Source organism: Scyliorhinus torazame, chromosome 2 (assembly GCF_047496885.1).
Source record: "Scyliorhinus torazame isolate Kashiwa2021f chromosome 2, sScyTor2.1, whole genome shotgun sequence".
NCBI lineage: Eukaryota > Metazoa > Chordata > Chondrichthyes > Carcharhiniformes > Scyliorhinidae > Scyliorhinus > Scyliorhinus torazame.
The window spans coordinates 186,733,801-186,751,485 of NC_092708.1; the positions used below are offsets into that span (position 1 = coordinate 186,733,801).

The 17,685-nt window shown below is 48.0% G+C and overlaps 1 protein-coding gene across 3 annotated transcripts in view; it reads right to left on the reverse strand.

The window, feature by feature from the left end:
• The window catches only part of traf3ip1 (TNF receptor-associated factor 3 interacting protein 1), a 290,175-nt gene that overhangs the window by 133,507 nt on the left and 138,983 nt on the right, over positions 1-17,685 (reverse strand). For 2 of the 3 annotated variants that reach the window (XM_072481192.1, XM_072481201.1), the window contains one exon: positions 16,069-16,089. The exons of the other annotated variant lie outside the window; for it this stretch is intronic. In XM_072481192.1, the coding sequence (XP_072337293.1) occupies positions 16,069-16,089 (21 nt within the window). The remainder of the gene's footprint in view (positions 1-16,068; positions 16,090-17,685) is intronic. 3 annotated transcript variants of the gene reach the window in all.

A 17,685-nucleotide genomic window follows, 5' to 3' on the forward strand; every position in this document is an offset into this window, starting at 1 on the left:
CATAACTTCTTTGAATAACTGAAGTAAAATTTGTTCCTTGATACGATTGAATTTCTGTGGGTAGTCCATATCTAGTAAAGAATTTAAGTAACTCCTCCACAATCCTTTTAGTTGTAATATTACGTACTGGAATGGTCTCTGGAAACCTAGAAGACACATCCATTACAGTCAAAAGATATTGATTCCCACTTTTTGTTTGAGGAAGCGGTCCTACACAATCGATTAGGACCCTTGTAAAAGGTTCCTCAAATGCTGGAATGGGTATTAAGGGCGCTGGTTTTATCACTGCTTGAGGTTTCCCTATCACTTGACATGTGTGACATGATTGACAAAATTTAACTACACCTTTATGTAGTCCAGGCCAATAAAAATGTTTCTGGATTTTAGCTTGAGTTTTCCTTATTCCCAAATGACCTCCCACTGGTACCTCATGTGCAACTCGCAACATCTCCTTTCTATACCCTACCGGCAATACTACTTTATGAACTTCTGCCCACTTTTCATCCGCCTGCATATGTACAGGTCTCCATTTTCTCATCAAGACATCATTTTTACGGTAATAACACTCTGGTATACTCTCAGATTCCTCTTCCGTATATGCTTTCTGATATATCAGTTTTATTTCTACATCTTTCTGTTGTAACTCCGTCAATTTTCCTGAACTAAAAATATCCGCCTCATCCTCCACCTGTTCTTGTTCTTTTTCAACCATCTGATCAAAAATCGTTTCTGATAATTGCACTTCAACTTCATCTTCACTCTTTGATTTCTCCTCTTGTCTTAACCTGTGACTTTGCGACCTTGTTACTACACAATCTGGACAAATCCCAGGATATTCGTCCTTCAACACTTCAGTTGACTGAGTAGGCATCACTCCCACCTGCGATCCAGCTATATCATTACCCAAGATAAACTACAGTTTATCTATTACTCCTACTACCACTTCACCACTCTTCACTGGACTTTCGAACCTTATCTTATATAATGGAACGCTACTCCTCTCACCCTGAATTCCACATATCATCACCTTTTCTGGCAACATTCTTCCCAAACTACATAATTCCTCATCTCTTACCATTAAAGATTGACTAGCCCCTGTATCTCCTAAAATTCTTCTTTACCTGCTCCTCCTGATACACGAGTAAACTTTACCCACACAAGTAAATTCTTTAAATACATCTGGCACCTTCTTAACAATTACTTCTTGAACAGGCTGTACAATCGTTTGCACCTCCTTTGCTTCCCTTTGCTTCTCTAACAAACCCCACTGTCTTATCCTGTTTTACCACATCAGCCTTCCCAGTGCTTTTCTTCAACCACCAACACTGTGACTTAACATGGCCTAGTTTATTACAGTGAAAACATCTGAAACTTTTCATTTCTTTTCCACCCTCCTGGATTTTTTTTAAAATCTGAGGTACACTCTCTTTATTGTCTCCCATCAGATCACCTTTATCTTTACCACTTGAGTATTTCTCATGTCCCCAGTTTCTATCCCTCACCGGCTGAAGCTGATGTCAGAAACCAATTCATAATCACCTGCCATTTCCGCTGCTAATCTCGGAGTTTTAACCCTCTGTTCTTCCACATGAGTTCTCACTACATCAGGAATTGAATTTTAAAACTCCTCCAAAGTATAATTTCTCTGAGAGCTTCATACATTTGGTCTATTTTCAAAGCCCTTATCCACCTATCAAAATTACTCTGTTTGAGCCTTTCAAACTCCATGTATGTTTGACCAAATTCTTTCCTTAAATTTCTAAACCTTTGTCTGTAAGCTTCAGGCACTAGCTCATATGCACTTAAGATGGATTTCTTCACCTCCTCATACGTTCCAGATACCTCCTCTGCTGGTGATGCAAACACTTCACTAGCTCTACCTACCAGCTTTGTTTGAATCAGTAACACCAACATGTCCTGTGGCCATTTCATTGCTTTAGCTACCTTCTCAAATGAAATGAAAAAGGCTTTCACTTCCTTCTCGTCAAACCTTGGCAATGCTTGGACATATTTAAATAGATTCCCACCAAGCCTTCGACTATGACACTCTTTCTCACTATCATCACTGTCATCCAACTGTACGTTTCCCTTTACGTCTGCCAATTTTAACTGATTGTCATGTTTCATGGCCATTTTCTGAAGTTCAAACTCTCTCTCTATCTTTTTCCCTGATCTGTATCTTCCTTTCTTTTTCTTTTTGTTCTGCTAGGGCTATTCTTTCTTTTCTCCTTTCTACTCTCTCCTTTTCTTTTTCCTCTCTCTCTCTCTTTCTATTTCTTTTTCCTCTCTCTCACTCTCGTATGCAAGCCGCTTTAATTCTTTCTCATGTTCCATTTGTTTAATTTGCAACTGAATTTTTGCCATTTCCAATTAGTCAAACGCTGTCAGGTAACTTTAAATGCTTAACCACTGCCATAATCACCTCATCTTTTCGCATTTTGTCAGGTAATGTTAACTGCAATGTTCTTGCCAAATCTAACAGTCTGCTTTTCGTTTCTGTCCGTAAAATACTACGTGTGACATTCTCCACCCCCAAAAACTTCTGAGCCTCTGAAAGAGCCATTGTTCACAACACTCTCCCCACTTAAACTAAAATACCACACCGGAAAAGCAATAATTTTTCACTGTCTTTAAGTTCACAAAAGCCAATCTAATGGATAGACTTTTATCCCGGACAAGCCCCCAATTGTTATGGGAGAGGCGTTTTCAGAACCCCAAAATGTATCGTGGAGTTCAACAAGCCTCTCCCTTTAATGGATTTGTTGCATTTCCTGGCACACGGCTTTTTCCCTAGGTGTCGGATTACAATTATGGACACGTGGGTTTTTAAACACAAACACTGTTTATTCCATGAACTCAACTTAACATCTTAAATAAACATTGGATCTCTTAACACCCCTTACTTCAAAGATAACTCAGAAAATATTGCAACAGTAAATAACTCCTTAAACTGTTCCTTCAAACTTCCAAGAGACTGAACACCTTTAAACAATATCAAATCAGGTTAAAGGATATATATATTTTCTGTAGAATGGCAGAGATATATTAGCTTGGTTGACTTCAGCTCCAGCGCCTTGCTTTCTTCCTGCAAACCCTCTGGAAACAGACAGACACACCCAAGCTGCTTTCTCAAACCTGGCTTTCTCCCTGCATGCAGATCACAGCAAACCAGAACTTCTCAAGCTGCTGCCTCAAACTGGCTTTCTACTTTAAAACTGCTCAAAGCAAAACAGCCAGGCACTTTTAAACTGCTCTCAGCAAAACGAGCCAGGCACTTTTCAAACTGCAAAACCTAACTTCAAAATGGCTGAACTGAGCTGAGTTCCACCCACTCTATGACATCACTGTTTTCGTAAAGGTACATTGCTTAAACATCCATGTCTTAAAGGTACCCTCACATGACATTCTTTTTTAAAAAAACAAAGGAACACTTGCAAAAATATACAGTGCTGTCAAAACAGTATCTTGTAAGTTGGACAGGGAACTTCTTAATTCTTTGAGAACACTGCAATTCACTTAGAATCATAGAACCCCCTTGGTGCGGAAGGAGGCCATTTGGCCCATCGAGTCTGCACCAACCCTTAAAATAACTACCCGACATCGACCCAATTCCCCGTCCTATTCCTGCAGCCCACCCTACGGGGCAGTTTTGCATTGCTAATCCACCTAACGTGCACATCTTTGGACTGTGGGATGAAACCAGAGCACCCGGAGGAAACCCACGTAGACACGAGGAGGAGAATGTACAAACTCCAGAGTCACCCGAGGTCGGAATTGAACTCAGGTTCCTGGTGCTGTGAGGCAGTAGTGCTGACCACTGTGCCATCGCTCCGCTCCTTACGGGTGCTTCAGCATAGAGGCAACTTCAGTTTGAACCTCAACAGGTTGACTCCTGATTTGCGAAGATACATTCATCGCAAAGGGCAGCACGGTCGCATAGTGGTTAGCACAATTGCTTCACAGCTCCAGGGTCCCAGGTAATATTCCCGGCTTGGGTCACTGTCTGTGTGGAGTCTGCACATTCTCCCCATGTGTGCGTGGGTTTCCTCCGGGTACTCCGGTTTCCTCCCACAGTCCAAAGATGTGCAGGTTACGTCGATTGACGATGATAAATTGCCCTTAGTGTCCAAAAACGTTGGGTGGGGGTGTGGGCTTAAGTGGGGTGCTCTTTCCAAGGGGCCGGTGCAGACTCGATGGCCCAAATGGCCTCCTTCTGCACTGTAAATTCTATGATTCTAAAATTCTATGATCCATGTGGGTCGTTTCCTCAGTTTCCCCTGAACATTACCGGGTTCTTCCCGGGGTAGCTTGCTGCAGCACTACTTTCACCGTTGCCATATCACTGATAAGGCTACTGGGCCCAGGTTGTCCCACTGGTTTAGAGTGCGGTTCTCTTCTCCTCAAATGATCCTGCTGTTTTTTAAAATTTAAACTTCTTCCTTGAACCTCTATCACGTACGACACTGGACCCGTTTTGGCTATGGCCACTTTGGGCCAGCACCAAAGTTCTTCACATACAGCAACTCGTCCATCTCAAATGTTCTTTCGGCTTTGACTTGTGGTGTTTTTGTCTGTTAATTCTGTTTAGCCTCCACCCTCCCCACCAAATTTGGAAATATAAGATTCAATCGCATTCTAATGCATCTTCCCATTCTTGGCAGGTGACATGAGGTCTAGTACAATAAATGAGCAGGAAGCGGACCAGTCCGTGTTTTAAAGGGGCCGAGGTTTTTTTTTTTCCATTGCGGCCTTGAAAGTTTGGACAGCTCCCAGCCAGTCCATTTGCAGCAGGATGGTAGGGAGCAGTTTGACTATGTTGAATGCCATTGGTCTCCATAAAATGTTGGAATCCTTACTTGTAAAAGCAGTCCCACTATCTGAGACCAGAACCTCAGGCAACCCATGGATGGTGAATGTCTGTCACAATTTCTCTACCGTTGCTGATGAGGTCATGGACTTCCAACCACTTGAAGTGAGCGTGTGTGTGTGTCCCCGAAGGAGAAATTTTCACACAAGGCCTGCTCACCTGATTTTCATTACAGCAGGATGGCACTCCGGTTGATACTCATCACCAATGTAGTATCCTATGGACAGGCGACCACCAGGTAGATTAATGAATGAATGGTTTATTAAAGTAAGAAACTACATACAGAGAGTGAGATGACTCATTCTCACTGTTCGAAGACTTCAAATGACTGACTACCTGGGCACCCAGGTTATTGCCTCAGAATTCATACCTTCGGGCCACCATTAGTCGATCGAGTCACATGAACCCCCCAGGAAAGGGTTGGGAGGGGCTTGGGTCGTAGGTCGCTCCTGGGATAGGGGTTATGTGGCAAGTCTTCCCTCTGTAGACTCGAAAACCTTCAAACTCTACTTCAGTATGTCGAGTTCAAAGATCTGACAGATGAAGATAAAAGTCTTCCCTTTGATGTATAGGAAACCTTTGAAGTGCTTTTTTCACCGTTAACGTTTATAAGCCTCTGGGCTTGCTGAGAAGCCTAAAAGCTTTGAATTGAATTGTTTGCATTCAATGTCATGTTCCATTACCTTTCACCTCTTGATTGACAGGTCCGGGCTATTTCAAAGGAGGTGCTTAGCTTTGTTTATTTTTATAGCTCTTCACAGTCCATTAACTCTGAAGTGTTTTCCCTTTTGAGTAGATGTTGTTTCCAACTGCAGTTTTTTCATAGAGGCATTTTCTTTGTTCTTAAGTGCTCCCTAGAAAGACCATATGTTGTTTCTAACCACAGTTTTATCATAGTGGCTCTTTCTTTGTTCTGAAGTAATTCCGAAAGACCAGGTGCTCTGTTTGAGTGCTGCCCCCTGGCAGTAACAACCTAGCAGTACCAACCTGTTGCCACTGCCAGGGTGCCAAGGGACAGTGCAGGTCAGCACTGCCGAGGGGTAGAGCTTGAAGGGAGGAATGAGAGGGGCGCCCGAAGGGGAGAATGAGGGGGGGGGGGGGGGGGGGGGGGCCTGTGACGAACCCATAGAGGGATGTCACTCACTTTGGGAAGGTGTACTTGCCAGCGATTGGGGGAGGGAGAAGGACTTTAGTGTTATTCTTTTTTTTTTAAAATAAATTTAGAGTACCCAATTCATTTTTTCCAATTAAGGGGCAATTTAGTGTGGCAAATCCACCTATCCTGCACATTTTTGGGTTGTGGGGGCAAAGCCACGCAAACACGGGGAGAATATGCAAACTCTACACGGACAGTGACCCAGAGCCGGGATCGAACCTCAGAGCCGCGAGGCAGCAGGGCTAACCCACTGTGCCACCGTGCTGCCCTAGTGTTATTCTGAGTTCGGGGCGTCCTTTAAAAATGGTGCCCCAATGTCAGAGGATCCAGCCTCGCCAGCTTTTTCAGGTCTCATGGTGCAAAATCACCCCTGGCTCCAAAAACATTTCCAAGTTTAAGTGGATTGAGATCTGGATCACACCGATCCACCTGGTGGGAATCACAACTTAGAAATTTTGGGGGGGAGCTCCACCCTCAATGTATGCTTAACTTGCACATAAGAATTCCTGCATTTTGTGCTGGTGCCTATTTTAGATGACTTGTGCTTGAAGTGCAGCCTCTTCTATTGCAACTTGGGCGCTCAGTAGGCACTTCAATACATTACTGAGGGAATGCTGCATTGTCAGAGGTGCTATATATTGAGTAAGATGCTAAATTGAAGATTCCTTGCCTGCTCAGGTGGATATAAAAGATCCAAGCTGGATTCTCCACTGTCGCGATTCTCCTTTACGCCGGCAGTGCACCCAAGCCCGGGGATTTCTCGACGTTGTGGGGCTGCCCATAATAGGAAACCCCATTGGTCGGCTGGTAAGACAGAGAATCCAACTGCCGATGGGGGCATCATAAAACTGGTGCAGTGGGATGGAGAATCCCGCCCCTGTTCATGTTATTTAAAGAGTAGCATGCAGCATTCCCAGAGTCCTAGCCAGCATTTCTCCCTCAACCACCGCCAATAAAAAGTTATGTGAAAAATGGTTGTTGTATTTCTCTACTATATAAAAACAATTTTGACATTTCGAATCATAGAATCCCTACAATGCAGAAGGAGGTCATTCAGCCCATTGAGTCTGCACCAACCCTCTGAAAGAGCAACCTACCTAGGCCCACTCCCCCGCCCTATCCTGTAACCTATAGCCCTAAGGGGCAATTTAGTATGGTCAATCCACCTAACCTGCACCTCTTTGGACTTGTTCAAAAGATAATTCAAGGATCTTGGAATATCCTGAGACTGATAATTTGCAACGTAAATGCAAGTTTTTTCTTTTGTAGGCAGATATAACATTAATTTCGCACTTCAAAAGATTGCATGAACAGTAATGAAATGGACAGTCAGTTAATGCACTTTTGGTGATGTTGTCGGAGTGAAAATAGAACTCCCACAAACATACAAACATACGAATTAAGAGCAGTAGGCCATTTAGCCCCTTAAACCTCCTTCACCCTTTGATAGGATTGTAGCTGATCTGATTATGCCCTCAACTCTATGTTCTCGCCTATCCCCATATCCTTTTAACTCCTTTATCAATCAAGAATTTATCTAACTAAACCTTGAATAAATTCAATGACCCAGACTCCACTGCTTTCTGGGGAAGAGAATTCCACAGACCAAAAATCCTCAAACAAAATGCTCTTAATTTCAGTCTTAAATGGGTGGCCCTTTATTTCTAACCTTGTCCCCCTGGTTGTAGTCTCTCTCACAAGGGGGAAACATCCTCTCAGCATCCACCCTGTCAAATCCACTCAGGACTTCATATGTTTCAATAAGTTTGCCTCTCATTCTCGTAAACTCCAATGGATACAGGCCCAATCTTTCCAATCTTCATAAGATAACCCCTTCATCCCAGGAATCAATCGAATTCACTTTTTCTGAACTTCCTCTGATGCAATTATGCCCTTTCTTAAGTAAGGAGACCAGTACCGTAGGCAGTATTCCAGGTGTGGTTTCATCAATGTCCTGTACAACTGAAGCAAAACACCCTTACCTTTATTTTCATTCCCCTTTAAATAAATGACAATATTCCATTTGTCTTCCTAATCACTTGCTGTACCTGCATACTAACTTTGTGATTTATGCACCAGGACACCCAGATCCCTCTGCACTGTAGAGTTATGCAAATAATACACCGTTTTTCTATTCTTCGTGCCAAGGTGGACAAATTCACATTTTCCCACATAATGCTCCACCTGTCAATTTTTTCGCCACTCACTTAACCTATCCATGTCCCTTTTCATATTTATGTCCTCCTACAACTCACTCTCCTACCCATCTTTATGTCTTAAGCAAATTTAGCAATCATACTATCAAGACATTCCAAATGGTTTAAGATCATTTGAAAGTGAAATTAGGAAGCACCTTTATGCACAGACGGTATTAAAGATCCAGAATACACTCCAAAGGCTCTGAATACTGGGTCAATTAAACTATTCAGTAATAAAATCCAACAGATTTTATTTGGTAAGGGTTTCCAAGGATATGCTGCAGAAACAACTGATTTTACAGTATTGATTGGCTATGAACTAATTAAATGGTGGATCTGTTCAAGGTACATAATCTATTTCTGTTCCTGTAAACAATAAGAAGTCTTACAACACCAGGTTAAAGTCCAACAGGTTTGTTTCAAATCACTAGCTTTCGGAGCACTGCTCCTTCCTCAGGTGAATGAAGAGGTAGGTTCCAGAAACTTATACCAAGACAAAGTCAAAGATGCAAGACAATGCTTTGAATGCGAGCATTTGCAGGTAATTAAGTCTTTTAGATCCAGAGAGAGGGGTAATCCCCTCGGCGAAAATCACTGAAACGACAACACAATGACATCAATAAGTTCCATCCCACCATCAGACTCTCCATGGACTCCTCACCAAAATCGGTTGCATTCTTGGATACACTTATCTCCATCAAGGACGGTCACCTCAGCACTTCGCTTTACCGCAAGCCCACGGATAACCTCACAATGCTCCACTTCTCCAGCTTCCACCCTCAACACATTAAAGAAGCCATTCCCTATGGACAAGCCCTCCGTACACACAGGATCTGCTCAGACCAGGAGGAGCGTAACAGACATCTACAGATGCTGAAAGATGCCCTCGTACGAATGGGATACGGCGCTCGACTCATCAATCGACAGTTCCAACGTGCCACAGCAAAAAAACGCCTCCTCAGAAAACAAACACGGGACACAACTGACAGAATACCCTTTGTCGTCCAGTATTTCCTCGTTGCAGAGAAACAACATCATTTTCGCAGCATTCAACATGTCATCGATGAAGACGAACATCTTGCCAAGGTCATCCCCACACCCCCACTACTTGCCTTCAAACAACCGCGCAACCTCAAACAAACCAATGTTTCCAGCAAACTACCCAGCCTTCAGAATAGCGACCACGACACCACACAACCCTGCCGTCTCTGCAAGACGTGCCAGATCATCGACATGGGTACCACCATTACACGCGAGAACACCACCCACCAGGTACGCGGTACATACTCGTGCGACTCGGCCAACGTTGTCTACCTCTTACGCTACAGGAAAGGATGTCCCGAAGCATGGTACATTGGCGATACCATGCAGCCGCTGCGACAACGGAAAAACGGACAGCGTGTGACAATCGCCAGGCATGAATGTTCCCTTCCAGGCGGGGAACACTTCAGCAGTCAAGGGCATTCAGCCACTGATCTCCGGGTAAGCCTTCTCCAAGGCGCGACAAAGCAGAATCGCTGAACAGAAACTTATAGCCACGTTCTGCACACATGAGTACGGCCTCGACTTTTGGGCTCTTTTCAGGGCCCCCAACGGTATTTCTTCGACGTTTCCCGGTGTGGGAAGGAGATTACAATAGTTCCCCGACAGTATATGGCTTTTACCAGGAGCGGGGCGACTAAAAAGGTGGTGGTGGGCCCGAAGAAGGTGCGAGGGAAGAAGAACAAAATGGCGGCGGGCGGAGACCAGGCAGCGTGGATGCAGTGGGCGCAGGAGCAACAGGAGGTTATCCAGCACTGCTTCAGAGAGATTAAAGCGGACCTGCTTGAGCCGGTGAAGGCTTCTATTGATAAGCTGCTGGAGGCACAGACGGCCCAGGGGGTGGCGATCCGCGAGGCCCGACAAAAGATCTCAGACAACGAGGATGAGATCTTAGGCCTGGCGGTAAAGGTGGAGGCGCACGAGGCGCTCCACAAGAAATGGCAGGAGCGGTTCGAGGAGATGGAGAATCGGTCGAGGCGGATGAATCTGAGGATTCTGGGCCTCCCGGAGGGGCTGGAGGGGCCGGACGTGGGGGCCTATGTGGTCACCATGTTGAACTCATTGATGGGAGCGGGGTCCTTCCAGGGGAACCTGGAGCTGGAAGGGGCCCATCGAGTGCTGGCGAGGAGGCCCAAGGCTAATGAGCCTCCGCGGGCGGTGCTGGTGCGGTTTCATCGGTTCGCTGATCGGGAGCGTGTGCTCTGCTGGGCCAAGAAGAAGAGGAGTAGCAGGTGGGAGAACGCGGAGGTTCGAATATACCAGGACTGGAGTGCGGAGGTGGCGAAGAGGAGGGCCGGGTACAATCGAGCGAAGGCAGTGCTGCACAGGAAGGGGGTGAAATTTGTCATGTTGCAGCCGGCGCGACTGTGGGTCACCTACAAGGACCAGCACCATTATTTTGAGTCTCCGGAGGAGGCGTGGGCCTTTGAAGTCAGGCCGAGAAGTTGGACACAGATTGAGGGTCGGGGTGGGCGTTTGGGGATTGCGGTTGTTATGTTACTTTTTGAGGGGGGGTCCTTTGCTCTTGTTTTTTTTTTCTTTTCTCTTTCTGGTCCGGTGATGGTGGTTAGGGCGGGTTGGGCACTGTTTTGGTTGCGTTGGTCGGGGGGGGCTCTTGGAGGGGGGTAAGCAAATGGAACAGGGGTGGATGGCCGGCGGTGAGATGGGGCCCCGCGAGGGAGGGGGAGGCCCGAGTCGGGGGTGAGGGGACTGGGCCTGTAAAAGGAGCTGCGTCAGAGGTGCTGAAGACTGGAGGCGGCGGGGCCGGGGAAGCGAGGGTTGTTTCCCGCGCTGAGGATGGAAGGGGGAGGGGGAGAGCCTGTGGATGGGGAACAGAAGAGGAGGGTGTGTCACACAATGGGAGGATGCCAAAAATCGAGGGGTGGCGACCTTGGTGGGAAAGGTGTCATTCGAGGCGTCGAGCATTGTGGCAGACAATAGCGGTAGGTACGTAATGCTAAGTGGTAAGCTGCAGGGAGAGAGGGTGGTACTGGTCAATGTGTATGCCCCGAATTGGGACGATGCGGGTTTTATGCGGCGCATGTTGGGTCGGATCTCAGACTTGGAAGTGGGGGGCCTGACAATGGGGGGAGACTTTAACACGATGCTGTATCTGGCACTGGATCGCTCCAGGTCTAGGACGGGTAGGAAACTGGCGGCGGCTAGAGTGCTGAGGGGGTTTATGGACCAGATGGGAGGGGTGGACCCTTGGAGATTTGCAAGGCCGGGGGCTAGGGAATTTTCATTCTTCTCACATGTCCATAAGGCTTATTCTCGAATCGACTTTTTCATTTTGAGTAGGGCGCTGATAGCGAGAGTAGAGGATACCGAGTATTCGGCGATAGCCATTTCGGATCACGCCCCGCATTGGGTGGACTTAGAGCTGGGGGTGGAGAGGGACCAGCTCCCGTTGTGGCGCTTGGAGGTGGGGCTGATGGCGGACGAGGAGGTGAGTGAGCGGGTCTGAGGAAGTATAGAGAGGTACCTGGAGACCAACGATAATGGGGAGGTCCGAGTGGGGATGGTATGGGAGGCACTGAAGGCGGTGGTTAGGGGAGAGCTGATCTCCATTAGGGCCCACAAGGAGAGGAGGGAGCGGGGGTGAGAGGGAGAGGCTGGTGGGGGAGATGGTGAGGGTAGACAGGAGGTATGCGGAGGTGCCCGAGGAAGGATTGTTGAGGAAGAGGCGCAGCCTCCAGGCCGAATTCAACCTGGTGACCACCAGGAAGGCGGAGGTGCAGTGGAGGAAGGCCCAATGGGCGATTTACGAGTATGGGGAAAAGGCAAGCCGGATGCTGGCGCATCAGCTTCGGAAGCGGGACGCAGCTAGGGAGATCGGGGCAGTTAAGGAAAGGGGAGGGAGTGTGGTGCGGAGTGGGGTTGGCATCAATGGGGTCTTCAGGGACTTTTATGAAGAATTGTACCGGTCCGAACCCCCACTGGAGGAGGGAGGGATGGGCCGCTTTCTGGACCAATTGAGGTTTCCGAAGGTGGAGGAGGGACTGGTGGCAGGATGGGGGGTCCCGATTGGGCTGAAGGAGCTGATCAAAGGGATAGGAAGCATGCAGACGGGGAAGGCACCGGGGCCGAACGGTTTCCCGGTCGAATTCTATAAAAAATATATGGACCTGTTGGGCCCATTCCTAGTTAGGACCTTCCATGAGGCAAGGGAGGGGGGGGGGCTTTGCCCCCGACGATGTCCCGGGCACTGATCGCCTTGATCCTGAAGTGGGACAAGGATCCCCTGCAGTGTGGGTCATACAGGCCGATTTTGTTGCTAAACGTACATGCCAAGGTGCTGGCGAAGGTCTTAGCCACGAGGATTGAGGGCCGCAGATCATCCACGAAGACCAGACGGGGTTCGTGAAGGGGAGGCAGTTGAACGCGAACGTGCGGAGGCTTTTGAACGTTATCATGATGCCGGCGAGGGAGGGAGAGGCGGCAATAGTGGTGGCGATGGACGCTGAGAAAGCCTTCGATAGGGTAGAGTGGGGGTACCTGTGGGAGGTGAAGAGGTTTGGGTTTGGGGAGGGGTTTGTCAGGTGGGTTAGGCTGTTGTATGAGGTCCGGATGGCAAGTGTGGCCACGAACAGGAGGAGATCCGAGTACTTTCGGTTGCACCGAGGGACGAGGCAGGGGTGTCCCCTGACCCCCTGCTTTTCGCACTGGCGATTGAACCCCTGGCTATGGCACTGAGGGAGTCGAGGAACTGGAGGGGGTTGGTGGGGGGTGGGGAGGAGCATAGGGTGTCGCTCTATGCGGACGATTTGCTGCTATGTGTGGCGGACCGGTGGGGGGAATGCCGGAGGTAATGAGGATCCTTAGGGAATTCGGGGATTTCTCGGGGTACAAGCGCAACATGGGGAAGAGCGAGCTGTTCGTGGTACACCCAGGGGACCAGGAGAGGGGGATTGGCAAGCTCCCACTAAAATGGGCGGAGAGGAGCTTCAGGTATTTGGGGGTCCAGGTGGCCAGGAGCTGGGGGGCCCTGCATAGGCTTAATTTTACAAGGCAGTTGGAGCAAATGGAGGAGGAGTTCAAGAAGTGGGACGCGTTGCCGCTGTCATTGGCGGGTAGGGTGCAGTCAGTCAAAATGACGGTGCTCTCAAGGTTTTTGTTCCTGTTCCTGTGCCTCCCCGTGTTTATCCCGAAGGCCTTTTTTAGGCAGATCAACAGGAGTATAATGGGGTTTGTGTGGGCACGAGGGACTCCGAGGGTGAGAAGGTTGTTCCTGGAGCGGAGTAGAGATAGGGGGGGCTGGCGCTGCCCAACCTCTGTGGGTACTACTGGGGCCGCCAATGCAACGATGGTGCGCAAGTGGGTGATGGAGGGGAAGGGGGCTGCATGGAAGAGGCTGGAGACGGCGTCTTGTGTGGGCACGAGTCTGGGGGCGCTGACAACGGCGCCGCTGCCGGCCTCCAAGGAGGTATACAACGAGCCCGGTGGTGGCGGCTGCCCTCAAAATCAGGGGGCAGTGGAGGCGGCACAGGGGGGAGGTTGGGGCCTCGGTGTAGACCCCAATACGAGGGAACCACCGGTTCGTCCTAGGGAGAACAGATGGAGGGTTTTCGGGGTGGCACAGGGCAAGGATACGAAGATTGGGGGACCTGTTTGTGGACGGGAAGTTCGCGAGCCTGGGTGAGCTGGAGGAGAAGTACGGGCTCCCCCGGGGAACACCTTCAGGTACTTACAGGTAAGGGCGTTTGCCAGGCGGCAGGTGGTGGAATTCCCGCGGCTGCTGCCACACAGTACAGGACAGGGTGCTCTCGGGGGGGTGGTTGGGAAGATCTCGGAAACTTACCAGGTGATGCAGGAGGAGGCAGAGGCCTCAGTGGTGGAGGTGAAAGGTAAGTGGGAGGAGGAGTTGGGAGAGGAGATTGAGGAAGGGACGTGGGCAGATGCCCTAGGGAGGCTGAACTCTTCCTCACTGTGCGCGAGGCTCAGCCTCATACAGTTTAAGGTGCTGCACAGGGCACACATGACCGGGACAAGGATGAGCCGGTTTTTTGGGGGTGAGGACAGGTGTGTTAGATGCTCAGGGAGCCCAGCAAATCACACCCACATGTTCTGGGCGTGCCCAGCGCTGGAGGAATTTTGGAAGGGCGTAGCGAGGATGGTGTCGAGGGTGGTAGGATCCAGGGTCAAACCGAGCTGGGGGCTCGCAATATTTGGGGTCGCAGAGGAGCCCGGGAGTGCAGGAGGCGAAAGAGGCCGGTATTCTGGCCTTTGCGTCCCTGGTAGCCCGGCGAAGGATTCTTCTTCAGTGGAAGGATGCGAGGCCCCCAAGCATGGAATCCTGGATCAACGATATGGCGGGGTTTATTAAGTTGGAGAGGGTGAAATTCGCCTTGAGAGGGTTGGTACAAGGGTTCTTTAGACGGTGGCAACCGTTCTTAGACTTCCTGGCAAAACGGTAGACATTGGTCAATGGCAGCAGCAACTCGGGGGGGGGGGGGGGGGGGGGGACTTTATTTTTGTTTTTGTTATTTACACTTGAGGGTCTGAGGGGGTGTATATACCTGTTGTGTTAAGTCGGGGTGTTAATGTTAATTTATTATTTATGTACGGGGGGAGGGGGGTATGGAGGGTTGTTTTTCTGGACTGTGTTTTGTACTTAACCCTGTTGGGTTCCTTTTTCATTTTGTTATTGATGTTTTATGAAAACCTTAATTTAAAAAAAATTTAAATTTTTTTAAATGAGTCCGGTCTCAACCGGGACCTTGGATTCATGTCACATTACATTCACCCCCCCACCATCTGGCCTGGGCTTGCAAAATCCTACCAACTGTCTTGGCGTGAGACAATTCACACCTTTTTAACCTGGAATTACCCCTCTCTCTGGATCTGTAAAGACTTAATTACCTGCAAATGCTTGCATTCAAAGCATTGTCTTACATCTTTGATTTTGTCTATATATATGTTTCTGGAACCTACCTCTTCATTCACCTGAGGTAGGTGCAGTGCTCCGAAAGCTAATGATTTGAAATAAACCTGTTGGACTTTAACCTGGTGTTGCAAGACTTTTTACTGTGCTCAACCCAGTCCAACGCCGGCATCTCCACATCACGCCTATAAACAATGTCATGGGAATTTTTCACATTTCCTAAAAGTTCATTTGAAGAAAGGCATTTCCAAAATGTATTAAGCATGTTGCAGCATTAAAGTGCAAGCCTAGATTGAAGTGGGGATTCAACCCACACCTCCTGAGTAGTGAGAATTTTACCAAATTAATGAGGATAATGGGCGGCCCGGTAGCACAGTTGCTTCACAGCTCCAGGGTCCCAGGTTCGATTCCTGGCTTGGTCACGGTCTGTGTGGTGTTTGCACTTTCTCCCCGTGTCTGCGTGGGTTTCCTCCAGGTGCTCCGGTTTCCTCCCACAGTCCAAAGATGCGCAGGTCTGGTGCTTTGGCAATGCTAAATTGCCCTTAGTGTCCAAAAAGGTTAGGGGGGTTACTGGGTTACGGGTGGAGGCCTGTGCTTAGGTAGGGTGCTGTTTCAAAGAGCTGGTGCAGACTCGATGGGCTGAATAGCCTCCTTCTGCACTGAAAATGTTATGAAATTCTATGAATAATATGTAATAATGAATACATGAATTTTTGGAGTAGGTTGAGTGAGATCACATTTCCAGCTGCACAGCAAAATGCATAAATTATACCCAGAGAGTGAAACTCAGATGTCAGATGTGTTTCCCTTCATCTGTTCTAATAACAAGCTACCAGACATTTGAATCAGTGAGCTTACAATATTTTTTTATTTTCAGTTCGAAACAAAGAGTAACAGCCAATGCTGAAACTTAAGTTCTTACCTCCTTCTACATCAGACTCATCTGGAAAGGAAAAATAGAATACTATAGTGAGACGCTTGAATCATTAGTTCCATTTTCAACTTCAACATAAAATACAACTAAATTATTCAGAATTCATTATCGAAACAATGGAAAGCGCACACAAGGACAAGGCATCAGATCGGATGACAAATGATTGATACATCTAAGGGAGATCGGCGGATATTCTGTAACCAATTAAAAACACTCCTGTTATAATGACCGTTTTCTCATATATAAGGGAACTCACAAAAAAGGATGGATCTCCATTTTCCTGCCTAAAGTCCTGAAAAAATATATTACCCAAAAGGTCACCACAGCCCTTCTGAAATGGAATGGAATTTTGTCCACAATTTCTGCTCCTAGCATTGCCATCACTGCATAAAGAAACAAGCAGCCTGAGAGCAAAACGCTCTGTAACTAGTTTTTTGGCAGTTCTTTTCTTATTCGGGCATTTTCATTATAAAAACAGCAAATAAATCAATTTCTAGGGCGTCTTTATGTGGCACTTCTTGGCTGACGGCTGAAGAGACCAATCATTAAGAGGCAGGTTCTGCCACAAGTGCCATACATGAAACTACCAAGCGTCAATGTAGGTTATTATGAAGCCACTCCATTGCTCATTATCCTGGTGCATGCTAGCCCATAGGAAGTGTCATCATTTTCCTCTCTTGTCAGTTAGTGACTTCCTGATGCAATAATCCATAGAAACATAGAATTTACAGTGCAGAAGGAGGCCATTCAGCCCATCGAGTCTGCACTGGCCCTTGGAAAGAGCACCCCACTTAAAGCCCTACGCCTCCACCCAATCCCCTTTATCCCCGTAACCACACCTATCCTTTTTGGACACGATGGGCAATTTAGCATGGCCAATTCACCTAACCTGCACATCTTTGGACTGTGGGAGGAAACCGGATCACCCGGAGGAAACCCACGCACACACGGGGAGAACGTGCAGACTCCGCACAGACAGTGACCAAAGCCGGGAATCGAACCTGGGACCCGGGAGCTGTGAAGCAACTGTGCTACCCATAGATTAACATAGATTAACATAGAATTTACAGTGCAGAAGGAGGCCATTCGGCCCATCGAGACTGCACCGGCTCCTGGAAAGAGCACCCTACCCAAGGTCAACACCTCCACCCGATCCCCATAACCCAGTAACCCCACCCAACACTAAGGGCAATTTATCATGGCCAATCCACCTAACCTGCATATCTTTGGACTGCGGGAGGAAACCGGAGCACCCGGAGGAAACCCACGCACACACGGGGAGGATCTGCAGACTCCGCACAGACAGTGACCCAACCCGGAATCGAACCTGGGACCCTGGAGCTGTGAAGCAATTGTGCTATCCACTATGCTACCGTGCTGTCTCGGACCTTTCTGGCACACTTACAAGCATCACTGAAGCGGAACTTTGGGTGGCTGACGGGTTGTTTGGCTCCCGCCACCACACAAGACAGGAAGTCCTTGGGTATGTGACCGCCTTCCATCCTGCAGAAGCTTCCGAGCTAAGAAGCCACTTATGTTGGGTGTGTGCTAACAAACTGAGAGCTCTACCTTTCAGAGGACATTTGTGATTTTGTCCTGTCAGGA